Source organism: Serinus canaria, chromosome 2 (assembly GCF_022539315.1).
Source record: "Serinus canaria isolate serCan28SL12 chromosome 2, serCan2020, whole genome shotgun sequence".
Classification (NCBI taxonomy): Eukaryota; Metazoa; Chordata; class Aves; order Passeriformes; family Fringillidae; genus Serinus; species Serinus canaria.
The window spans coordinates 133,292,004-133,318,931 of record NC_066315.1 but is presented as its reverse complement, the minus strand read 5'-3'; the positions used below and the strand labels follow the sequence as shown (position 1 = coordinate 133,318,931).

The 26,928-nt window shown below is 39.1% G+C and overlaps 2 protein-coding genes across 6 annotated transcripts in view; one reads left to right on the top strand and one right to left on the bottom strand.

Moving 5' to 3' along the window:
- The first annotated feature begins 14,028 nt into the window (after nt 1-14,028).
- Nucleotides 14,029-25,195, top strand: ABRA (actin binding Rho activating protein). The gene is made up of 2 exons (XM_009087533.4): nt 14,029-14,946; nt 19,150-25,195. The coding sequence occupies exons 1-2, from the start codon at nt 14,066-14,068 to the stop codon at nt 19,625-19,627; spliced, it is 1,359 nt and encodes a 452-aa protein (XP_009085781.3). The 5' UTR covers nt 14,029-14,065; the 3' UTR covers nt 19,628-25,195.
- OXR1 (oxidation resistance 1) overlaps nt 24,409-26,928 on the bottom strand; it is a 73,779-nt gene continuing 71,259 nt past the window's right edge. For all 5 annotated transcript variants that reach the window (XM_018913008.3, XM_050970460.1, XM_050970461.1 and 2 more), the window contains one exon: nt 24,409-26,292. In XM_018913008.3, the coding sequence (XP_018768553.3) occupies nt 26,157-26,292 (136 nt within the window). In that variant the 3' untranslated portion in view covers nt 24,409-26,156. The remainder of the gene's footprint in view (nt 26,293-26,928) is intronic.

Below are 26,928 nucleotides of genomic sequence, written 5' to 3'. Positions count from 1 at the left end.
CAAAGATGGAGCCAGTGAGTTGCAATAAAACAAAAATCAAGATACAGCGTGACCATAGCACTTTGTAAAATCCAAATTAACAATGATAGCACTCATACACAGAATGTCATTAAGTTTAAAATTACTCTAATGCTTATTTGGGTTTGGTGAAACAGCAACATTTGCAGACAGTGAGAAAAAAAATTCAAAAGAAATCATAGTCCACGGAATTATTGAGCAGCCTAATTTCAGGGTAAAAATATTTGAATTCACAGAAGTCTAGCCCAAGCTGAGATGAAGAAGTCCAGAGAATTGTGTGGAAATGAAGTTCTCCTACATGTTACTATAAAACACATAAATAGACTATTTACAGAATTTTTGGGAAACCACAGAACTGCTGAAGTCTCAGACCCTGGAAACTGCTGACTTAAGGTGCTGCAATTCTCATCAGTTTTATTTTGGGAAGACCAAGTCTGGTAATGACAGTCAAGATGAGGATAGGAGGTCTGACAAGGACTGCAATACCTTAGTTCACCTGCTGGCCGTGCTCACAAAGTACACGTGTGTGAGACAATAAGTAACTTTCTTTTTCAGATGCAGCAAAAAAGAGACTCTCCTGCTTTCCTTCCAAATGAAAAATCAGTGAAGGAATCAGAAGCATTTAATTAACTAAGAAACCCAACAAAAACTCTTTTATTTTCTTTCACTGCAGAAGTAAGGCTTACTATGTGAGTTTACATTTAATATTACATACAGTAAATTATTAAATAAAAGTGAAAAATTAACTGTAATAATTTCCATTTTCAAACTTAGAAAGGGAAAAGTTTTGAATTTTTACAAACTTTTTTCTGTTTTTCCTTGCAAACTCTTTGGGTTTCAGAGGGTGCAGGTGAAAGGTCTTATGTGGCAACAAAAAACGAAGTTCTGAAAATTCCCAATGTTTTGTCAAAATTTTGTTGAGACTGAACTCTTTTTGAGAAACTTTTGGGTTTCCTATAACTTTATTTTCCAATAGAGAAGGTGTTCCATAGAAAATTTTCTAGTAATCTGTAGTATGCTTTGTGGCATGCAGGACGCTGCTTTTGTTGTAGTACAGTATTAGGGGTACTACTGTACAAAAATAAAAAAGAGCTGTGCTTTTGGAGACCTGCTCCCCTCCTGCCCCAGGCATCTCTCTCCACCCAGGAACTTTGTCCACCTCCTCAGAAACTTCTCCTCGTTCAGTGCACAGGGACAAATATGTTTTGCAACAAGCCATTATTCTTTTTATCTGAGGTTTGTTATCACACACTACCCTGAGAACATCAACAAAAAAAATGTTGATAGCAGTTGTCAGTACTGATACTGGTCAGCTGTCATAAAGCATCCAGCAGCAGGAGATTCACCCTTCTCATCATTCAGATAAGAGCTATTGATTGTAAGAGCTCTTCTTAACGTGCAATGTAAAACATGGCATTTAATATAGTTCAAATACAGCTTGGTGGATGGTTAGTAAGAGTTATCAAACACTGTTTGCTACTATTCTAGCAATACTTTCAGGTGGGTTCAAAGGCCACCCATATTTAAAAAGGAGAAGCTTTATTAGTCCCTCTTTTTTTTTTGATAAACCCTTTCACAAAGCCATGGAGGGAGGGTTAAGTGGTTTCACATGCAGAGGAACGTGCTCCTCTGGGGCGTCAGGCAGCACAAGAGGGCTGACCGAGGCTGGTGTCAGGTTTCCCACAGCGCCCTGGTGGGAAGCATTGCTGCTAAGTGACCGTGCCAGTCAGATCAGAGCTGAGGCTTTCATGTTATACTAAACCCACACCAGGCCCTGGCAGCATGACCTCATTAACCTCATGACTCTTGATCTCTCAATTATGTCCAAGTCTCCACTCACTGAAGAATTTGGAACAAGTCTGGCTCCTACACTAATTTATTTATTTCCATAAATCTATTTACATTGGCTTGGAGGTCAGCATCTTTTTTTTAAAGACAGTCACACTTAGAAGAGATTATCTATGTTTTTGAGATGCCTTAATGGTCTAATAATACAGATGTGGGACAGACAGTGTTATAGAAGGAAATTTAACCTGGGAATTCATTTACCATCCAAAATTTCAGCAAGGAAACTAAAAGTGATGTGTTTGAAGTGATACTTGAGATTTATTGTAGTCATGCAATTATATGGACTAGTCCTGCCTAAGCAAGGAAAATTCCCTTGTTCAGAAAGCAGCTGAAATATAGAAAAGAGCTAAGCTGTAGGAAGATATCAAACAGGAGCATAGATAGACAATACCAGAGTGCAAAAGGAGGGAGGTGACAGCTCTGTGCTTACAGAAGTTACATACACTGCTCATTAACAGCAGAACATTTCTGTCTCATCCAGTAGGAAGGCTCTGGATCAATGCTGGTATCTTAATCCTGTTACTATTTCTTCTGCAACCCTTGGTGTCATGTTCAAAGTTAAAACAGTCACAAGGACCTTTGCTTCTTGTTCTGTCCTAGACTAACACAGGATGCAAAACGTTAAACACAAAGTCAATGTGATTTGGCAGGGAAGTCTTCTGGCTATTGCTTCAGAGCTTCATGTGCTTCTTACAAATTCTCTCCAAGACAAGCTATTGCATTTTCATTTATAGAAGTACCAGAGTGTCATGGTTTGAGAGGAAATGAAGTGTTTTGTGATGGTGTGGTCAAGCCAATCGGTGTTCAGATTTTAATATTGGCACCTGGTTTGTCCACTGAGGGCATGGATACACCTCTGAGAACACAGGGGGTTAAAAGCTGTGAATTCCCAGGGGAATTTCCTTTTCGAGTTTTGGTTTGGAACAGAGCAGACCCCCCTGCCCAGCTCCAAGCTGGGCAGGGGGGAGGGGAGCCATGCGGCTGGAGGAAGGTAGGCCAGGCCTGGGCCCAAGGGTGGAGGAGAACATTGCAAGGGCTTCGGGCAGCCATCCTCCATTCCCCCCCCCCCCGGAGTGAGGGAGAGAGAGCCAGAGCCGGTGCCTGTGATAGCGCGGCTGGCATGAAGGAGAGGGGGGGTGCCCAGCAGGGCAGCCAGGCGTGGGAGTTCATGGAGCAAACCGGCAGAGCCTGGGACTTTTAACCTTTCTGGGGAGGATGGAAACCTTGCAAATGCTGATTCCTCCTGAAGTTGATGAGATTGAGAGGATGTTGAGAAGAATTCTAGGTGGGAGGAGATGATGGAGTGGCCTTTGGCTGGACTTTGCTTGTATAGCCACAGCAGAACCCCTTGTGTTCCTGTGACACAGAGACTGCGTTCTAGGGGGAGGCGATGGCTCAGAGCCAGGAGAGTGCAGTGATGTGGAGGAGTGTGAACAGAGACTACGGGCGAGGAGGGTGGTGGTAGTGCCCTCCGTCTTCGAAGAAGAGGAAGAGGAAGATGATCTCTGTTCAAGAGACCCCTCGGCCCAAGGGGGTGAAATCTGGGGGGGATAAGTGTCCCAAAAGGAGAGGGACTGTGCTCTTTTTGGAACTGGACAAAGTATCCTTAAAGGGAAAAACCCTAGAAGCAGCTCTGATCCATGTGCAGTGGTGAGAGCACTGGACATGGAAGGAAGAGGTCACGATGGCAAAATGTTCTCCTGGCTCTGCCACACGTGACATGGAAACATGAGAGGTTTTGACTGTTTCCTGGGGAAGTCTGTGGTGCAAAAGGGACTCCTCTCTTTTCGAGGAACTGAGAATTGATTATCTAAAGGGTGGTGATGGATTTGGAAATTTGGTGGGGGGAGGAGGAAGAAATTTGGAAGGTTTTCATCTTGTGTTCTATGTGTTCTGTGTGTTTTTCTTTGTAGTTTTAGGTTAATAAAGTTTTTTTCCCCTTTCAACCTTAAGTTGGAGCCTGCTTTGCTCTGTCTCTGATCACATCTCGCAGTGGATGCCAGGGAAGGAGGAATTCTCGTGGGGGCACTGGCATTGCGCCAGGCTCAAACGATGACACTGAGAAACCTTGGATCAAGGTTTATTTTGATGAAACATTTTGCCCAGAGAGGTTGTGGAGTCTCCCTCACTGGAAATATTCAAGAACCTTCTGGATACAATCCTGTGCCATGTACTCCAGGATGACCCTGCCTGAGCAGGGATGTTGGACCAGATGACCCACTGTGGTCCTTTCCAACCTGACACATTTTGTTATTCTGTGACTCTGATTCTGTGATTAAAGTCCTTCTAGATTTAGGCATGCATATAAATGCCTATGGCAAAATTCCATGGCAAATGCTCAGGATTATTCATGACAGTAAAGACAGACAACTTTTTGTTAGAATGGAGTGGGTAGGAGTTAATTCACATTAACCTACAAGGATAGTTCTAAAACTAACTCGTGATACATTGATGTTTCTCTGATTTTCAGTGTCACTGAAGTACTTTTAAAACTACTGCCATTGTTATTCTTAAACACATTAAAGGTAGCAGTTACCAAATGAGCAGGAGGAACACTTTCCTAAAATTTATATAGTAAGATGCATCATGTGTTCCACAGGGAAAATCCATCCAACACTCAAAGAAACACTAATCAGATTTATGTGGGTGATTACACAGTGACTGTTTACCTTTGTGTTAGTATGTGGTATGTGCATTCATCACTGCCATCATTTAACCCTGCACTCTAGCCTGGGCAGCCAGGAGCCTTGACTTCCATTCCATGCCCTTCACCATCTGGTTTGTCCACACTTGTGCATGTCTTCCAGTCCCAATAACAAGAGCTTTTCTCATTAGTAGCTCAATTAAAACGGTTTTTTCTTCATTTGATGGACCACCACCCTTTATTGGATCAGATGAAAATCCCTTATCTTGCCAGTGCACTCACTAGTGTCATTGCAAGTCCCTGTGTAATGAGCCGTAACCAGCAGCAGTAGATGTTAGAATCTGATTCTTTCAGATTTCCCTAGCTTTGAACTGCTTTCTGTACTAAAACATTAAATATGCTGAAAGTATGACATCCAGTGTGCTTTTCATGTAGGGAAAAAAAAAAAAAAAAAAGAGAACTACAGGACTTTGATCTGTGTCTAATACTGCAACTTCCAAAAAGTACTGTTCCATAGATGGACTACAGTCTGTGGTCTGTGTTAATAAATGTCATGGAACCATCCTCATCTAGAGGCACCTGCACAAATATGGAAGATGGAATGGTTCAGTACAATGATTTACTGAAGATTAGATAAAGTTAGATAAAATCATGCTCAGTCACAGAAATCAAATGTTCCCTTAGACATTCTTCTGCATTGTTAACCTACTTTATTTATTACCAAGGATTATACCCATAAAATTCCAAGATCACAGATTCTCATTTAAAAACAACATAAGGTCTTCCTCCCTTTGACCTCCTCAGCTAGCCAGCTGTTGCAGAGCCCTTCTCTGGGTATCTGACTCTTCCTATGACACTCTTGAAAGACCTCCATTGCCTGGCACCCTGGACTCTGCTCTGCAGTGGGCAGGCAGTCTCCTGCAGCACTGCTCAGCCTCCTGGCCTCTCCATGGATCCAGTCTCATTGGCACAGGAATCATGAGCAGCACCAGTGGGAGGAGCAGCTCAGGGAGCCAGAGCATGGTGCACTCCATGGGAATTCTGTTTGTTCCATGAGAACATTGTATCTCCATGGCAGCACTGTGCACTCCATGGGAACATTGTACACTCCATGGGAATACTGTACACTCCATGGGAACATTGTACACTCCATGTGAGCACTGTACATTATACGGGAGTACTGAGCACTCCATGGAAACATTGTGTACTCCATGGCAGCACTGTACACTCCATGGGAACTTTGTACACTCCGTGGGAACTTTGTACACTCCGTGGGAGTGGTGGATGGTCAGGAGTTGCCCCAAGTGTTCATCACAGCAAGGCTTCCCCTATGGAATCTCAGGAGAACGTGCCCTTGAAGTACTTCATAGCAAGTACCTCCTAAACACTGACAATGAGAAGTGTTCTTCCTACACCCAATGCCCTGAATTGCACTTCTAGTGTATATGCAGCAGATCTACTTCCTGGGAAGGATTCTTCCTAAGCTGCAAATTATGTGGAAAACTGTATCCTTTTTATTATTCAACTCTCAAAATAGGAGAGGCCTTAGAGTGTACATACCTCTGCTCATTGCTTTTTCTCATACCAGTTTTTGCCTCTGGATTCCACTCATTGAAATGCTTCTCATGTGACTCCCATGGGTTTCAAAGGTATGACGAGAAGATTTTATCTTTATTACATCTTTCCTACCATTCAAAACCTCCCAGTCACTTTCTCCTTCTTTCCTGCGTAAACCTGGAACTTTATAAATCACTATCTGAAGAGAAATAGCAAGAGGGAAATAAATACCACTATTAGAGAGAACACTGCAGTAATTTCAACAACAACAAAAAATTAATGGCAATTGTATGGCTAAGAAAAGAGCAAGAATAGATTACTTTCAACTGATTCAAAATTCTGATACTGTTATTATATTGGGGAACCTGTTAAACCCTCAGGGACAGATCCATTGACCTCTGCCACAAAACTTAGCAGGTTCCACAGAGAAAAAAGAAAAATACAATTGCCCCAAAATTACCCTATCCAGTCAAGTGATGTGAGCACCATAGTACTCTTCAAATGTAAACATGTGTTTCTTCTTTATATTAAGGAAAGAGGTAGAAAAGCTAAGAAAATGGTGGGTGATAATACTGATTTTGTTAGTGTTCACTGAAATTCCAAGCCTACAAATCTCCTGGGATATACAAGACTGGATTAATTCAGCAGTGACTAGTGATGCAGGGAAAGAGCTAGGAAGGTCCAGGTCTCCAGTGTAGTGAGAGCTACAATCAGTTTACCTGCCTGAGAAGAAAAACACTTCAGGCTGACCAGTCACATATTTTCAAATATCAAAAACCACCCTTGAAAATTCATCACCTTCTCAAATTTTCTGTACAGAAATGGCTGACACCATTGTGAGGGATATTGTCTTGGTTCAGCCAAGCGAAGGGGATAAGGAAGTTGATTTTTCCCTCCAAGTCACTGTTAGTACACTGACCTGTATTTTCAGTCACTAAGTCATTCACTGCATTAACAGGCATAGCTGTCTCTGTGCTGAAGCATTTGGTAGCCACACAATAAAGATCAAGTTGAGGACAAAAATGAGTAGATACTTGTCACTGCCTCCCAGAACAGCCCATTCCAGTTTGGGTGCTGCTACTAGCAATTAGATATCCTTGTATCCAGGAGGAATGCATAGCTTGCTCCCATGTTGCAAATCAAATGATAAGCAGTATTAAATAATGACCTCAAGTTCCCAATCCTCTACTCTCAGCTTCTTTTTGCAGAGAATTTTACCCCATAATCATGGCCTGTTAATTACTGTTACATTATGTGAGAAGTAAGGCAGATGTCTGAAGCATAGTTTTAAAGTGAGGTAGGTGTAGAATTTAATCTGATGCAGTTTAGAAGTTTCTGATGAAAACTAGACCCACCATTGGGCCTCTCAGCTCTTCATTGCCAGCTTCCTTGGCAACTGAAGCTTAGTCATGATCCAAGGCAACATCCATAGGGCACTGTAAATATCACATGATCTCCCAGCAATTCCCATCCCTCACTTCTTGACACCTAAAGTCAAGGGGGCTCAGCAAGCAGCTCCAGAGAGCAGCGTTCCCCTGCAGGCTGGGCACCAGGCTTCCCTCAAAGCCAGGGGTCTGCCTGTGCTAACAGGAACACAGCTGGGAGAGCAGCTGGTGGCCGAGTGAGAGCCAATAAATAAGGGTCTGCCCCGCCTGTGGCAGGGGAATGTGACAGCGGGGAGCGGGCAGAGCCAAGGGCACCCGCCAGGATTCATCCACCTTACCCAAAGGTCAAGAATCAGTCACAGGTTACAGCTTCAGCACACTGCTATCACCTTTAAAATGAGATCTCCACACTGCAAGAAAAAACCACAATGAATTAATCAAGAGGATTTCTGCTTTTTACCATAGGTACTTCCAAATCTGAGCCGTAACATCAATTGTTTCAAACAATCCTTTGTGTCAGGCTCTTTTAGGATATGGAATAACAAAAGAGCTGAGCAAGGTTTTGCCTGAGGCATTGAAAATATGCTAATTGCTTTAGCCAACTGATAGATTAGAACAGAAGTGCAGTATTTACCTAATTCAAGGTATTTCCCTTAGTGAATATTAAAAAACCATCACAATAAAACATAAATATTATACTGAGGCTTGTTTCCTGAGTTCTGAGACTGGTTCTAAATTACACATTAAAGCAATTAATGAAATATTGCATTTCTATCCTAATGAATATTATATTGTATTCATTGCATTTATATTATATTTAGACTCAATTTTTCTGTTTTTTTTTTCTTTTTTTTGTATAAATTTTTCTGCATTCCAACATATTTCCTAAAATTCATGGTTTTCCACTCCATTCTCAAAAGATAATTTTAGAAATGAAGATTTAAAATTTTTTTAAAGTTGCAATACTTATAATGTAAAGACAATAAGTAGCAACTCTATTAGGAGTACAAAAGTAAATTTTCAGTAAATTTCTGGATCCTTCCAAAAACCTATGGTAGGTCCACTATACACATCAAAGGCATAACTGTTTATGTTTATACTTTTTATTGGCAGATTTTTATATGCTAATAAATATAATAGACTGTAAAGACAATACAGAAGAACCAAGTGATGCACATGCAGTGATAACTGGAAGTAAATGCACTTTAAACAGACTAGTGATAAAGCAAACACTTATAAAGTTGTCTATTCAGGTCCAATTTGTACTGCTGTAAATAAGTGGACACTGTCTCTGACAGGACTTTTTTTTTTTAATTGTGAAAATTCTATTTTCTTCTCACATTTGCCACCTTGAAATCTGAGAAAGAGCCATTAGCAGAAACATGCAGTTAATATTACCCTGAAAATCAAAAGCCACAATGCATGGAAGCACTGCCTTGTTAATACCTGGACAGCACTGATTTGATTATGCCTCTTATCTCTTGTTTGTAACATATTTTGACTATATAGAACTGTACTTTTATTTTTTTTTTCCTTTGATTTCTTTCTTGTTGATGTGTAAAATACATTTATCATCTCTCACATTACATGCAGGTGTCTGATTTCAAGTTCTCCTATTCTGGTATGCCTCCCATCCGTCTTGTATTGCAAAGTTATGTGAAGACTTTCAATTCCTCGTATCCAGTGTTCTTCTCAGATTTCAATAGCAGCAAAAAGGCCATATTCTCAAAGCCATAAGACTATTTCTAGGTAAACTTTGAACTAAGATACGTCAGCAAGTTGGAACCACAACATTAAATTACTTATAATATGATATAATTTTCTTACCAGAAAAGGATAACCATTCACTGACAAATAGATATGATCAATATAAACTTGAATAGCAACATATTTGTGGATTTATTTCAAAGGCTATCTTGTTTAAACTATCTTCAGAAATTCCTTTTTAGTGAAAGTGGAACAAAATGTCTGTTGCAAATGATTTCCTGCAAGTGTTTGCTTAGAGTTTTAAACAAAATTTTTCCAATACTGCTTGTTACTTGTTTCTCTTCATTTACTATAGTTATTAAAATAAGAGTTGTATTTATGCTCAAATGAGACAAAAGCATGTGGTCTTACCTTTTCTTCCCTTTCCTGTATAAATTTGATTAAACTTGTACGGATTCCTTGCAAGCATCTGACTCCAAAAAAAGCTGTGGTCACTATGAAAAAGTAGGAAAAGTGTGTCAAAGGGCTTTTAGGCTCCATATCCCAGTCTTAGTTTTCATCTTCTGAGATGTGAAGACAACTTTACAAGACAGCTAAGAGTTTTGTCACTTGAGTAGCAGGGTATGGGGAGGAACCTGAAGATCCATGGATGCATGTAAACCTGTCCTGAAGAGGGTTTGTGTCAGCTCTAACAGCCAGGTCTCTCTACCAGACTGCAGTGAAAAATTATGCTGAAATCTCATCCTCAGCCAGCTGAAAATCTGCAGGGCTGTTTTCTATTACTTGGGTGATTTGCATTTAAATCTGTCTCACCTGAGGGGAGAGGAGCTTTGGGGCTGCACTCCACAATTCCGCAGCTGCTGCTACTGGATACTGCACCTTCCCTCTCCCCATTACCCTTCCACAGCTAAGAGTCTGTCAGGCAGGGCTTTCTTGGCAGTTTGTTGGATTTATTTTCTTCACAGAGCAGTGCTGCCATGCTAGGTCATGGCTAAGCCCTGACCTCTCATATCGTTGAATTCTTATGACACATAATCAAATGCAGACTCCAAATTCCATGTAATTATTACACAGGGATAATTTCTCAGTACAATACAATTTCAGTTAAACAAAAAAGGCTGTGGCCAGACATAGGAAGCAACTATAAGAAACTGCATCAATGAATGCATAAACTTCTTTCAGTTAATGGCTGGACACAACCCAGTCCAAAGGCTCAGGAGCATCCATTTCTTGGAGCTCAGACACCTGGATTGTCCATGGAGCTGCATGCTGAATGAGACACAGTTGCTCACTGCTGTTGGTAGAAGGAATTTGTTTGATGTGAACTCTAAAAATAAAGAAATCCCACACTCTAACTCTTTTTACAGGTTTCCTGTGATAACTGGCAGCACATGATGTTATGACACAATGGACTTTAACTGTGTCATGGTGAGAAGAATTCCTGAGATTCCTGATAATGGCATCTGGTTATACTCAGGAAAGAAACACATCTTGTTTTTGTTATTCACCACTAACTCTGGGGAGGAAGGCAGCATCTTTCATACACTTACAATTGGTTCAAAATTAAATTCCTTGGAATCAAAAACATTGAATAACTTATGTCAGTGTCTGGCAAGGTAAAGTGATGTATGAAGGATACAGTTCTACCTTTAAAATTAATCATCCTTTAACAAAACAAAAATAATTTGATGGCATACTGGTCTCCCAGACACTGTTAGTCTTATACAGCAAAGAGAAAATGAAAGGATTTTTAAACAGTTTGTAATCATACAGGGAAAAATCCATCTGAGGGGAAAAAAACCAAACCATCACACAGCAAAAACATCCCAACTTTCATCTCTGACACTGGCAATCCCTCAGCTGGTCCTTCTCAACTTTGGATTCAGGAAGTCAGAGATATTATGTGAAATAATAGCAATCCACAAGCAGCAAGGTCTTAGGGACATGTGCAAACTTGTCTAAAAGTATGAAAGAGATCAAATCCCAGAAATGTAGGCAGCCAGGGTTAAGGAAAAAGAAGTTACAACGTCAGTGTGTGTGTCAAGCTTGCTCATCAAAGTCAATACTCTCTCTAATTACCTTTTCTCCTATAGATATTCTGCAAGAAATGGTCCCTCCACTCTGGCCTCAAGGATAGTTGCTGAATTTGTGAAAGCCTGTGACAGTCACCCTCAGGCAGCCTTGCTAAGCATTTAGAATGCATTTTGTGACCTTGTGATGTGTGGAAGACACATAGAAAATGTGATTGGGTCCTGCCTGCCTAAAATATACCTGTGCCTTTATTGGCTTGTGAAAGTCACGGTAGGGAAATTACATGCAGAAATGAAACATTGGCTGATTATCTCATTAAGAATAAAAACTTAAAATCATGAAGTAATAAATTCTAGCCCTACAGCAATAAAACATTTGCAAAGTAAACAACACACGAAGCATGAATATCACTGGCTGATTTGGACATAATTTATACTTATAATTAACTTCTGGCTGGCAGCACAACCATATAAAATGAGACAACATTCAACACATTCAAGACAACATCATTGTACACCCTAAAATTAGGAATTATAAAGACAGTTATCCTCAGAATAATTATATCAAAGTTTCACTGGCACTTTGGACAAGTCTATGATAACACTTCACCTTAATATAGTGACCAATTTAAATGAAATTTTTTTTAACATATTGTTGTGCAATATGGATTTAATAGTAGTTTAGATCTGTAATCTCGGTGGTTTCATTCGTCTGTAACATTTCATTGTCATTTATCTAAACTATGTAAGCAGTAAGATTGTAGGACTTTGACCAGAATACTAAGGTCAAGTCTGCTAGGAGAAAAAACAGAAGTCTCTATATTAACAACTTCTTTGAAATGTGCTGTAATTTCTAAACATTCCTCAGGAATGCAATTTTTTTTCACTGTCATGAATTTCAATACAACTACTTGCCAATACTGTATGAGAGCAAAAGTGTTCAAGAACCTCAAGAGTATTTGCAGAAATAAACTGGGAAGAGGCCTTTGATTGAAAAATTCAGGCAATTAACCTGTGGAATAGATTGCCTAGACAGTGGGGAGTATCTACTCCTGGTAGTCTTTAAGAGCAGGTAAAAGAGGATCCATCCAGGACACATGGAGGTGGAGCTGACTTTAAGCAGATCCCTGCCTTTTAACAGGGATCTCAACTACCATTACACTCCAGGATTGTCCATCCAGTCCCTTGTTTCACTGCACTCCTTCCTTGTCCTGACCCCTTATCTGTATTTACCTTTCAGCTCATTCTTAAAAGGCATTAGCCACTCCAGAAACCACACAGATTGACATAATGAACTGGTGTAATGCTCCTATTTTGCATGTGAATTATTTTCTTTCAATTGCCTCTTCCTTGTATTTCAGGGAGCACACACCCCTCTGTGTGCCTGCATGGACATGTATTAATTCTGAGCACAAGGAGGTCCCACTCCTGATTAGCCTTAAAATTGCCCCAAAATAAATGTTGGGTGACACATGTTGCTTAATAAAATTGTATGGGTACATCTCAAAATGTCATGATGCAGTGGGTAGTAGGTGAGACTGTACAGTACACAGAGGTGACACATTTTTTTCTAAAATAAAAGCATGAGTAAATATCTAACAGCAACACAAACTTGCATTATGTCATCAGTTCTGAAGAGGAAATTACTCCATAGATTAATGAGGAATTCTACATGGAAGTCAAAAGTATGATGTAGTCTTATAGCATTAATCAAGAGCTAAATATGATCTGACCTACTTCAAACAGCCCAGCCTTTAACAGAGAGAAGATTAAAAAAAGACAGAGTATGAGAGTCCATATTTATCTCTGATGTAACACCAAAAAAGCCAACAGGATTCCTTGAAGTTCTGAGTGCCTCAGAGCACCACATGGCAAGTGACACAGGTCATCCTGTAATCTGCAAGGTATGATGGATTGAAAAAGCAATGACATTTTCCGTTCCTATTTAGGAAACATTGTAATAAGAAATAAGATATCACAGGATATCTGTATCTCAGAAAAATGTTTCTTACCATGCAACAATGGATGTATCGACTCACTAAACAATTTTACAAGTTTGAATATGAACTCACTCTAGAAAGTCCTCTGGAATTGACGAATCATAAGGTTTCCTAGAAAAACTGATTTTTTCTGTATTGTACACAGTAAATTATGCTGTATATAACTCTATCGAAAAAGCAGTGAGAAATTAAATAGGTTATATTTTATTTTCTCAAAATCCTAAAACTTGGAGGTCATTCATGCATCTGATCAAGTCAGACTTACTATACTGTTCCCCAGACACAGTGATTCCCTCTTCCTTGGTGCTGACACCAAACACGATAGTGTTCCCAGGCCCCCCTGAAGGGCCGTTCTAAAGAGAGAGACATTAATAGATAATGACTGGGAAGAGAGCACATAAATACCTTTTAAAAAATTAACAAACCTCGATTTCCTTGGACATATGAGCAATAAGAAAAAAACACCCAGTATCTTTTTAGGAAATACCTCTAAAAATTTCTCAGTCATAACTTGCTTCTGGCTTCAAACTCCATGACAAGGGCCACTATTTTCTTGTGATGATGAGGAGTGTCCACTCTGGCCAAAATTCCTAGCCACTGACAGCCCTTCACATTTAGCATTTTCAGTCACTTTCATCGGGATCTCTAACCCAAATGCTGCATTTCCAAAAGAACAGGACCCTTGCCAACAAACTGGAAATTCAGCAGTCCCAGGGAAGGGGGACTAAAGGAGCTGTTACTTTCCCACTATTTCTAGAACAGGTTTGTGTCACACTGTTTACATCATGCATCATTCATCTGCTGTGATGAAATGTAACCCTGCGTTTTAAAAAAAGACTTCTGCAACCGTGAGGATACTCTATCTTTGTGAGAAGCATGTCACATATTTTCCACAGGCATCAAGGGCTCCTGCTTCTATTTAAATCTGTGTGGTCCTCTTCAGAGGGCATTACTCACCTCAGGAAGCCCATTCAGAAGGTGCTGAGCAGGAGGGGAGAAGCCAGGATGGCAGCAGACAGCAGCATGGCTCCCGAAGAAAAGCCAAGCGCTGCTCCTGTGAGAAGGGCTGTCCACAAGATCCGGATGGCCAGCCAGGTCTTCAGCTTGGCACGAGGCTGGCAGCAGTGGGCATCTGACCACCATGTAAAGCAAGAGCAAGAGCCCTCTGGATGGGTCCCCACTGCAGAAAGCTCATCAGCTCAGCCTGTGCCAGAAGGTTCCTTTGAAAAATGGCAAATGCCAACCGTCAAGAGGGACCAAGAAAAAGATGATGAAAAATCCTTAGCAAAGGATTCGGTGACAATAAGAGATGCTGAAAAAAACGCAAGGGAATCAGATGAAGACCTCAAAATGTTCAGCATTAAAAGCAAGGAGGTGACCAAAACAGTTGTCAGCAAAGCCTATGAACGAGGAGGCGATGTCAGCCTCCTCAGTGAAAGATACGAGAACAACAACAGCAGCTCCGAGATGACCAAACTCAAAGAAGAATCAAGTGCTATTGATAAAATTCTTAGTAACAAATTACCTTCAAGCATAAGGAGGAAGTGTTCAAATGTGGTATCAGAGCTGACCAAGGGCTGGGAGAAGATGGAAGATGAGGACAGGGATGGGGGCAAGGGAGAGCTGCTGCTGAAGTGCCGTGATGACAGCCTGGATGCCCAGGACAGTGGCTATGGGGAAGCAGAGGACAAGCTTGAGCAGGAAGACAGTGACCAGGAGGTGACAGCAGTGAGGATTAAACGGGCTGTCCCATCTCTGTAAGTAAAACATCTTCATTACATCCACACAAATGGCAGAGGGGAACAGCTTTCCATCAGGAAAATGGGGGGGGGGTGCAGTTTGTAGGAAGTGGTCAAGGATAAACTATTATTCTTGATTTAGAAGAAAATTAATCAAAATTCAGGAGACTTTTCACCTATCCCTCCATACTGAAGTAGTTACTCAACAACATTGGACTATGTACCTAATACAAAAAGTTAGGAAGTTATATTTGGGACATTGTTAATTATACTTAATTTTCCCACTGGATTTACCAGTTCATCAAAATAGCTACTTATCTCTTAATACTTCAGCCCATATTTCAGAATCACAACTTTTACCTCATTGAGAGCTTTTAGCTACTCATTTATTTGAGCAAATGTTGCCTAAATCAATATATTTGACAAATAGCATTTCCAAATACTTATTCATTATTTTACTTAGTATAAATTGTAAATATTCTCAGGAGCAATTTGAAGAGAATGTCCCAAATTAATGCTGTGGGAACTACTTCCACATATTTCTTACCAAAAGTTGAGTTCACTGCTTCTCTTTGGAAGCTTTCCATGAATTTGGAATTCATTAATTCAAAGAAAGGAAAATTCCACAGTATCTTGGACCCCAAGTTCATACCATATCCCAATCACATTTTCAGAAATTAAAAACTGGGTCAGCACTGACTATGAAAAACTGATGAAAATGCCAAAACAGACTTTGTGATCCCTGTGCAGACAGGCAGGCTGTGTCATGGCCACTAGTTTGGTTTTACACCTCACTACTGATGAGCATTATCGTGAACATTAGACTGTGACTAACACAGTTATGGATTTCAACCATGCAGTACCTTTAAGCACAGCTATCTGAACACACACCCCCAGAGCTATTTTAACTATTCAAATGGAATTAGAATGATGCTTTGTGGTACAGCTGAGCAGTCAGCTCCTGTAAGAAGAAAATGGTTAACAGCTCAAGTGAAAAAAGCTCCCCAGTAACCTGGGGCTTGAAAGTTTTTGGTACCTGCTTTTGGCAAGGTCTGCGTGCACCATCCTGTCATGACCTCAAACCAAAGATTCCAAATATGCAGTGAAAAAAAATACATTTGCAGCACTTATCTGTAAACAACTTCAATTAAAACAAATTTTCTCAGTTTCAAATGTTATGGTAGAAACAGACCAACTATCTAGCTTCTGTTAAACTTTTCTTATATTTTCCTCATATGTCTAATTTTAGTGCTGCTAACATGAAAAAAGATTGATTAGCCATATTTACTGTGGTCCAAATTATTGAAATAACACCCTCTATGTTACTTACAGCTCTTTCTTCCACTGAAATCAAACACAGAACTAAATTTCTGCACTTATGGTGCTGCTATCAGGACTGAAGTTTTTTAACTATTCATTTTTTAAAATTTATTTTACAGCCTAAGAATGTAATATTTCAGCCTGCTACATTTATGAACCTTTAAATGTGGTTTAAGCTTCTTCAAAAAGGCCATAAGTACACAGTTGTTATTTTCCTCTCCACATTCCTGGAAAAAAGCATCAGTACAAGTATTTTGTTTCCCTCACATCAGCACCTTCATTATTTCCAGCTTCACTGCATACTGGAATAAGGTTGCTTCCTTAGTAGAAAGTTTGTGGGCTCTGACTGGCATAAGAAACTCTTCTGAACTCTTCTGTTCATGCATAGAAGCAAAAAAGATGCAACAGAAGGGATATGAAACTCAAAACATTAAAATGGGTTTCATATCTTTCCCCTACAGACAGAAACAGGGCAAATATGCCACATGGACATTATTTGCCTAGAAGGTCAGAATGCATTTGGGATGGTCATTCTGGTTAACAGGTTAACTTACTTGATTGTTGCATGTAAAGCACTTCTTAGAGTGGGTAGAAGTTCAAAACCTTCACTTTGGGTGCACAATCCTTTGTGTAGGTGCAGTAGAAACATGAAAAAATGCTTCTATGTGTACACAATTCATGTTTTAAACCTGTCATTAAGCTAAACAATGGCAAAAATAGTACTTCAGCAACTAGAAATGGGTAAATTACAAGCTGCATTAAAAAAGGCAGGTTTTTTCAAGCCCACATGAGGCACGATAAAAGCAAAAAGATAGATAAGATGGGTTTCTCAACCACTGAGAAGATTATTTGGATGAGGAATGCAAATAAAATCTGCTAGAAAGGAAAATCAGTTTCAATAGAAAAAGGAGGGAATACATTCTAGACCATTAAATTAAAGTAAGTAACAAAGACTGCACAGCCTCCTGCTGTCTCAGTCCCCCTCTTCTCTCCACTCAACCAGGGGAACTGAACATCTAGGACTTTCTCAGTGGTCACAGTCCCTGGAGAGAAGGGGAAGCAGTGGCTGTGGCTGAGGAATAAACCCTCCATGATGATATCTACTCATAAACTCCACTGAGACTGATGGCATCATTTCTTCAAGGCAATTTTGATTCACTTAGGATTTTTTTCCCCTGCCTTAACTGATAGATTCCACATGGAGAGCTAGTGAAGCAACCTGAGCTTCAGCTGGAGTTCAGACTGTGCTGGCACAGGGTTTTTGTGACTTTTGAGATAGCCACAGGCTTCAGGAGACAAATTCCTTTTCATAGCCAAACCCTGTACCCCCAGTTCCTCTGACAATGAAGGCACAATTCAGGTGAAGGGACAAAGGATCACAGCTCTCCCTTTCTCTGTATGACAATAGCTTATATAGAGCAGCATTTGGTTTATTGTTGGGAAACCAAATTTTCTAGATTTACCCTACCAATATATTTTAATGCTTTCCTGCCAACACCGGCCTGTTAGTCATTTACACAAAATTACAGGTACAGACATGCTGCCGACTCTCAGGATGCTCTGTAGTCACACCACAGAAGAAAGGTGCACTTGGCATCTCAGTGTGCTAGATTCTTCTGATGGTTTTTCACCAAATTGATAGGGAAGAGTATTTTGGAGCTTTTTAAACACAGTTCCTCAATACAGCTAAGCCAATCTTAGGGCAACTCCACAGCTAATAAGGTAGTGCAGCTCTCCTAGTTCTTTTTCTATCCCTGGCACTTGGTGTTTGCAATTCTTACCCTAGCATAGCCCTGTCCAATACTGGCTTCTTTCTGGTGCACCAATCTGAACTAGGACATCTCTATGACTCCTATTCTCTATTTCAACCAGCTTAGTAGAAAATAAAGGAATGTCTAAACAGCAGGGGAACAGATTTTTCTGCAACTTTGCAGCCCTGTTTGCTAAGTCCATTTTGATTTTCTGGTGTTAATATTCAGCTGACATTACTGGGGAGGTTGCAGAGCAGCCTTTTGGGGAGTAAAAATATCAGAAAACAAATTACTTTGGCACAGTCACAGCACAGCATAGTCCCAACAGAGTTCAGTACATATACATAGACAGAACGTGGACAGCACAATGACAGCACAATGAGCAGTAGATAGCTCAGACTATCTACAGCTCCCCCACAACATGTGAAATTGGCCACAAGAGGATAGTGTGTCTTCTTGGAGTCAACCAGAACTATCACACAAAGTAAAAAAGAAAAAAAAAAAATCTCTGAATGTCTTTTCTTATTCTTTGTCCTTGACATCCATAGGAATGTGAATTTTGGACTCCGAATATTTGTTCAGAACCAGACTCCAGATACAGAAGCACAGACAGAGCTATGACACTCAATTAGGTTTTTGTGGTTGCTATAATCATTGATATCTATTACAGAGAACAGATTTTTCTAGGCACTATCCTCTAGTTTCCAGCCAGGTCATACACCTACAGCATTCAGCATCTCTAATCTCAGGGGAGGCAAACTTCTGGCTTGGCCAAGCAGGCAAGAATGGGGAACTGCGTGATTGACCAAAGGTACAGAAAGTGCAGGCGACCAGCAATGTGCTGTTTTGTTCCCTTACAGAATTAAGTCATTCTGGGATGAAGTTTGTGAAACCAGGCTCAGATCTGGGCTGGAAGGTGGTAGTGTAGACAGGATAAAACTGTGGTCATGGAACTTGCCTTTGTGTGCAAACTGAATGTGGATGAACAGCCCCCAGAGAACTAATTTAGTAGTGGTGAACTCATGCCACCTGGTGGATTCCAGCTCGCCCCTAAACCACAGAACCCAGTCACAGCAGAGACCAATAAACAGCAGAACTGCATCAGGAGAGGAGGAGATGCAAAGCTCAGGTGTGTTTGTGTGTCTTTCAGAGCCAGCCGGCTGAGCGAGGAGGCGCGGAGCAAGGCGCGCAGGAAATGCAGCGCCGTGCACAGCCTCAAGGACAGGTGGCAGGAATGGGCCGACCAGCACATCGCCACGCAGAAGCTGAACCCCTTCAGCGAGGAGTTTGACCACGAGCTGGCCATGGCCACGCGCCTGCACAAAGGAGATGAAGGGTACGGCCGCCCAAAGGAAGGAACCAAAACTGCCGAGAGAGCCAAGCGAGCTGAAGCCCACATCCACCGGGAGATCAGGGACATGTGCTTCATCATCGAGTCCATGGCCAAGCCGCGGCCCGACGGCAAGATCCAAGTCACTTTTGGGGAACTCTTCGACAGATACGTTCGTATTTCAGACAAGGTTGTTGGGATTCTGATGAGAGCCAGGAAACATGGGCTGGTGGACTTTGAAGGAGAAATGTTATGGCAAGGAAGAGATGATAATGTCATCATTACTTTATTAAAATAAGTGAGGCTATAACCAGAACAACTTTTGGAAAACTTTTCTCCTCCCTTGCCATTAGCATTTGCACACTTTGAACATAAGATTCCCCTGTTCACCATATAGAAAAGTGTACTTTTTGAAATATGTATTTTATAATTAGTGCATGAAAACCCAAACACCCAAATGGACTTTGTTTTGTACCAGAAGTGCTTTCAGGACAATTAAGTTAATTGCTACATAAAAAATAAGGAGAAAAACCTATATGGAATATAAGCAGCTGATGATAAAAGCCCATAGCAATATAAATAGCTACAGGAATATGAAACAACCCAGATCAGAACCTGAATGACAAAATAAACTCAGACAAAGGTTTTGATCTAGAAAATGCTCTTGTGCATGCACTAATTAATTGATTTAAATACAAGTAAAATCACCTTATTTTAATACAGAATTAAAGATACATTTGTTTTCTTTACAAGCACAATATGTAACTATTACTGCAGTATTCTCTTGTTGATACAACTGTTGACACAGCTTTCTCTTACATATAACATAAAAAAATCTTTTTATAAATGGGATTTTATATTTATTGTATTTATATAACTAATTTTTTAGACTGTTTAATATTTAAACTTATGGAGGTTGGAATGTAATGAATAAAAGTTTTAATTAGATAGCTACAAAAAAATACCTTCCATGTAATGTTGTGCAATGTCTTATCTGATTATCTATGCTGATACTGTTCTTATAAATACAGGGAAAAATAATATGTAACATATAAAAACTAGCCAGGTACTTGTACTTTTATATACAGCAAAAAAGTGACTAACATCATCACCTTCCATTGAAATGTACTTCTCTGAAAAAAAGAGAGAAACAGCATCCATAACTTTGAGGAAAATGTTCTTCCATATTACACAGAAATACTGACCTAATTTTACAGTATTTGCCATTCCAATATCACTAAACAATGTATTTCATTCCAGGCGATGCTAGAGAGGACTAAGTGCTAATGAACTAATATTTTTAGGACTTAAAATTGTATTATTCACAAATCTGAGATCTCTGTAAGGTCTCTGCTACTTGCTGGATTAGAGAGATCAGTTTCTCTACCACTGTAAAAAAAGCTATCCTGGTAAAATGTGCATGCTTCACAGGAAAAGCATTTGCCCAGGCATCTGCTCTGAAACAAGTAATGAAAAAGAAGTGTTTTGTCCCCCCCTTAATATTCTTTCAAATTAAAAGAACAAATATCTTCTTACAGAAGTAGAGGTATCTTAACATCTTGTCTCTGATATAACAAATATTGCTGTCTTATTATGAGTACAGGTACTCCAGTTTGAAGCTTTGCTGTATAAATAAATCAAATATTTTATAACTTAATGATACAAGAACTAATTACATCTATTTTAAATCTATGCAAATCATTGATACTTAGACATAGTTATAGTATATGACTCCAAAGAAGAAAAAATTGTAAGATGGAATCAATGGAGCTTATTTAATAGTTTCTTGAGATCTCTTAAGACTACTCAAGCTGACCTACAAAACTGATGTCTTAGTGCAATACTTACATAAAATAATTTTTACCTGCATATTCTTACCTTATTCTTTACATCTTTATACAATGACCTTTTATAGCTGTCTAAATTGTCTTGATAAAACTTTGTTGTCAAAGGAATACATGAACTCCTTAATTATTACTTGGGTTCTTTTCCCACACACTAGGAAACAAATACGTGTGCATATTCAGTGAAGTAAGGTGTCACTAAGTTGCTTCAAAACATAAGCACACATATATTCTCCTTTTCATAGGCTGTTAAAATATTTCCTCTGAAGCTTTCTCTGTCCAAAGCACCAGAAAAAGATTTCAGAGTACATGGCAACAGACTTTATACAAAACACCTGTACAAAAAAGACACACTAAATTCACGTAAGTGCTAAGTGAATTAAGCTCACAGACTGGTAGCTCACTGCAGGTAACTTAAGCCTCCTATTCAGTCATCCCTATGCAAAATAAACCAAACCCCCACTTTCTCCTATTCTTCCCCTCAAACAATTTTATTTCCAATCAGATGAGAAAACCACATGACATAGCTAGTATTTTTACTAGTACTGCCCTCCACTATTTACCTTTGAGTAGGCAGTATCATGCAAAATTTCTGAAAATAATTTACCATTTTTGTCAAAAAGAAATATTAAATGTTGATATAAGCAATGGTGTTTGGAAGCATTTCGTGTAGGTTATATGCTTCATAGCATATTTTACATTAGACAAATTTATCTATGGTGTGGGAGATAATAAATCTGACCTCACTGAAAAACAAAACTAAAAGTACTCCCTGAATTACCCACCCTAACTCTCCTGCTATACTGTGTTACATTCCTGTGAAACTAGCACAACCTCTGCCAAATTTAAATATTCTAAGCAGAGATTATAAAGGTCAAAACCTGCTTGATTAAAGCACTCTGTAAATTTTTAAGACCTGCTTTCCTAATTCTGACTTGCTTTGAAAATACAACTTTTAATGTTTGATGAGCAACTCTCAGCTACTCTCATGGTAGCTTATAGTTGCACATTATTTTCTTAAATACTGTATTCACTCCCAAAATGTTTTACTTGAAACAGAGCTCCTGCACTCTCCTGTCTGAAGCTAGTGCTGGTTTTGCACATACTTGGTAGTGAAAAAATTGTATCTTCTGTAGCAACTTAGATACATTTTTCACATTCTAATACAAAGTTTAAGTGACAGCATGAAACTTGCATCAGAAGAAATAAATTTAACTTTAACACATTTGTATTTTTCCAAGTCTTACCACACTGGCTCGAAGCAACTGGAAGGTTCACTGGACATGTATTCCACCCAGTAGAAATCAGCTCCCTCCTCCACAGCAATAACTCTTTCTTTACAAATGTTTCTGTACAAGCAAGGTTCAGTAACACAGCTCATTTTTAAAACAGGAGAAGGCTATTGCACTAAAATGAGCTGTAGTGAAGAGCATACTATTCATGGTGATATGTTCAATCATCACTCATCACAGGACAGATAGCGGCAGGCTCTCCTGCCACAGCCATTTCTGCTGCTCTGCACACAATGCACTGCCCCAACATCTCAACTAAAGCCACTGCTGACACCTCAGGGCACAAAGCAGTTTAGCATTCAACAGCACGTGTACTATTAGCAGTGTAATTATCACAGGAGAAAACAAACTAAGATTACACAGCTTGTGAGGGAAGCAGGGCAGCAGAAAGCAGAGCTGGCATTGGCACTTCTGCAGTGAGACAGCCAGCAGGACTGGCTTGCACATACTACACCATGTGTACACCATTCCCTCAGTTGGACAATTCCTCTCCCTGCTCCAGAAGCACAGTGTAGCCCTCTATCATTGCAGTAGCACATACTCTTTAAGAGGAGAAAGAGAAGCCTTGCTCCCTTAATTGAGCTCTAAATGGCAATAACAACAGTAAAATACCCTGATGACATCTGCTCTTTTATGAAGGGAGAACATATCAGTGAGATTTAAGATTCAAATACTGAATGAAGAATACAAGATTATTTTTTATTTGAAGTGGAAGGAATAGTCAATGTTCTTACTTATCTTCCAAGAGCAAATTTTATGCAGACATTCTAATTCCTGTACAAAAAGAACCCCTCTAATATAAACAGGTGAGCAGGAAGATGCAAGCACAAGCATTATGCCATAAACTATGACCTTTCTGCAGAATACACAAAAGCAGTAACTAACACAGATAGGATTTAGAACCAAAAGGTGTAATTTAAGAATACCATGTTTGGACCCCAGGTACTCAAATAAAACATCAAGTTACTCAGTGAATCCATCTAAGTACTGGATGCTGAGAAACACTCTTCTGGCAGCCAACTCCAGGTAACAGGTCTCATAAGCCTTCAGGGAATGTCAGATTTTCAATGCTTTACAATCACAGAAATAAACCTTTCCAGGAAAGATGGAAAGGAATTCTACTGTAAAAAAAGTATAATGAACTGAAGGCAGAAGGGACATCAAAACTGCGCTTTTATGTGTGTCATACAGAAATTAACTACATCTCTGATGATAAAATTCATGGTCTTGCCTAAATAGACATGTACTACTTTCTGTAGATCCCTTACAGTCAGTTGCTTCACCAAGCATTGCCACAGTCACTTCTGCTTCTATTTCTTAACTAATTTAGTATTTTACAAGCATGATTGCTAATCTACTGCTTACTAAACACTAGCAAGCATTAATTTTCACTTTTTTGCTTCTTATTTGCTTTTCCAAGACTGGCCCAATACGTGGCAACATTTAGCTACTAAAGATTTTTGTGTGCTTTCATTTAATTATTCAAAGCATAATTATTTACAAAATTCTTCACACCACCCTCTAAAAAACTAAAATATGCTTTATTTGCAATGTGAGCTTAGGATAGAGATGATACAGTTGAATTAATGGGTTTTGTCAGCAAGGATGATCTGAGACTTTTCTTTTTCCTTCTCCTTCAAAACTGTTGAAGACAATGAATTTCATTCCCATTGCTTTCCATGGGGCTTTAAAAAGCTCCAGAAATGCCAGAAAAGATGAGAAAATGCATCCTATACATTCAGTTGTTAAATAAACAGCAAAAAACAGCCTTTGTGTTCCTACATAAACTCAACCTTCTAAATAAACTCCAACTCAAGTTTATTTTTACATATATTTAGATTTATTTGCTATACATCACTGTGAGCTTATAGTACTTGAAATCCATTACAGGATTTTTTTTTTTGTTGTAATAATCAGTTGTAACTCCACAAAGACAATAATACTGCTGTGGAAGACCAAAGGGGAGAAAAGCCATTTCAATTTATTTACAGTTCCTTATTTTGTAAACATTTACTCTACACATTGTACTAAGTTCTAAGAAGGATAAAGAGATATACATAGAGACAGGAAACAAAGCCCTGTTTTTCTATTCATATTGAGCATTAGCATATTATAGATGAAACATCTGCCCTTTCTCATTACCATAGCAGTAAGCTGTCTTCAAATAAGTTTTTTAACTTTCCAGAAATGCAAATATTTTGAAATATACAACTACACCTACGTAAGCCAACCCATTTGGCTTTTATTCCATTTCTAGAATAATTTAAAGTGCTATAAGCAACCCGTCAATCAACACTTTTCTATAATAACAAAACTACTTTAAACATTAATTTACAAGATAATATACAATGTTTGTCTGAAATAGCTGAAATTTCAGCACGAAGTCAGTCACTGTCACACTTAACAGCAATTTTTTTGTTCTTTTTTGTTTTGTTTTGTTTTGCAGAACATAGAATAAAAGCTTTGAAACAAACAGTTTTGTTGAGCTGTTATTGCCACAATGGCTTATCAAGTTTTCTACAAAAGTGGACAAGAGCTACTGGAACTGTATTCTAGCCTGTCATTTATTTTTTGAGGTCACATGACAGTAAGTTTGCATATTCCACAAGTCTACTGAATTACAATATTGTCTACCTATGATACATGATGTCATTTTAATCAGAGCTGGTGCTAATTGTAAATTTACAACATAGACCCACTCAAAAACATCACAAGTTTTTTTTTTCTTTGGACAGGAATAAGCTATATTCTCGGAGCTGATGTGCTACACGGCTACAACAGTATAACAGTATATATCTGACACTTGATGTTGAAGAAAGATGCATCTGTTTCTGTACTTTTAATGCCCTACTATAGCTACAAATTGTTCACTGAGTTTTGCTTGCTCTAGCCTTTTAGTTTTTTGGAACTATCATATTCTTACATTCTCTTGCTATTTTGTAAGTCTTTGCCACTTAGCTCAATATTGTCAGTATTTGTCCCAAACCTGCGGATCATTAACAGCATGTGCAAAACACTCTTTGAATACAATCAGCATGCAGCTACAACACATATTAACTGACTTTTTTCTACACATGAACAAGAAACAAGACAAGTGGCACTGTTGACTTTGGATATCTTCTAACTTCACCACGTATTGGGATGCATTTAGAAGGAATGCTTAGCTTCTCATCCATTTGTGGCACCACTTGAGTAACCCATCATTGGTCAGGACCAATCTCTGCAGTGCTGCTGCCAAATACCCACACGCAGCTTTCTCAGAGGTTCACAGAGGGCAACTTCATTCATAGACATAATTTGAATACAAAAATAATAAGCTATATTCAATGAAGCAGCCCCCTAGCAGGATTGCAGGAAAGGTGTGTGTGGGAAACCTGGGAGGCAACTGTAATATGGATAAGAAAATTTTGCAGGCCACAAGGCTCAAAGTAACTAATGTAAATTTTTAGTCCACAAGGTTAATATTTTGTAAAAGAGTCTATAGCTTAGAAAAAGTATGATAGTATATTACAGATGCAAGAGCATGAAAAAACATCTGCTATTTAAAAATAATAACTAATGGCCACACTGAAAAATTAGAAAAAAAAACCAAAACAGGTAAGTAAAATACATTATATTGCTCCTAGGGATTTTTAAGCTGCACTGATTCATGTCAGGTTTGGGACAATAACCTGTAGAAATAGTGAAATGCTTATTCAAAAGCCCATATTTCTATGTCTTGAATAGTGAAGTCTTCTCGCTTAGAAAGTGTGTGATTCCCAAATGTTTTACATGAATGACTTCTTCCATGGTAGAGATCACCATCAAGCCAAAGAGCAAACTCTCCTCTGCAAGACAGACAATGTATTAAAGCAAAAGACAGAATAAGCATTTAATCCATCAATGTATTTTGCATTCAAAATTTAGAAATGAGAAAGAATTAAAGGATTAGTTTTTAACACAAGTACCTCATGGCTGTTAATAAATCATGCTTCAATGATTTTATTTATTTTTACTATTGATTACTAATTTGGGAATATCCCTTTTGCAGATATTCTGAAATAAGCTAACTAGAATTCCTTGGTTTTCAGCCTCTTCCATTTTTATTAAAGAGATAGCATAATAGCACTTTTATATCTAAAGAGAATGCTAGCAACAAATAAGGAAAACATTCTAGAAGCATATGCACCTGCATGGGCAGAAAAAAGCCAGGACATGACAATGTGTGATTTCTGGAGACCCTGACATATTTTGGGGTGGCTCAGTTTCAATTCAGGCCTCAGGAAGACACACATGCAAGTCAAGCATGGGAGGCATCATTACCTTGCAGGGCTGAAACTTTATGCCCCACTATGGGGAAGACAATTCTGTTTAAGTTTTGTCAGTACTGGAAGCTAAACACCTGACATACTAAAGTTTCTTGGCTGGTAACTGTTGAGTTCTGAGCTACCAAACAGAAATTTACCAAATTCCAATTTTTCTTT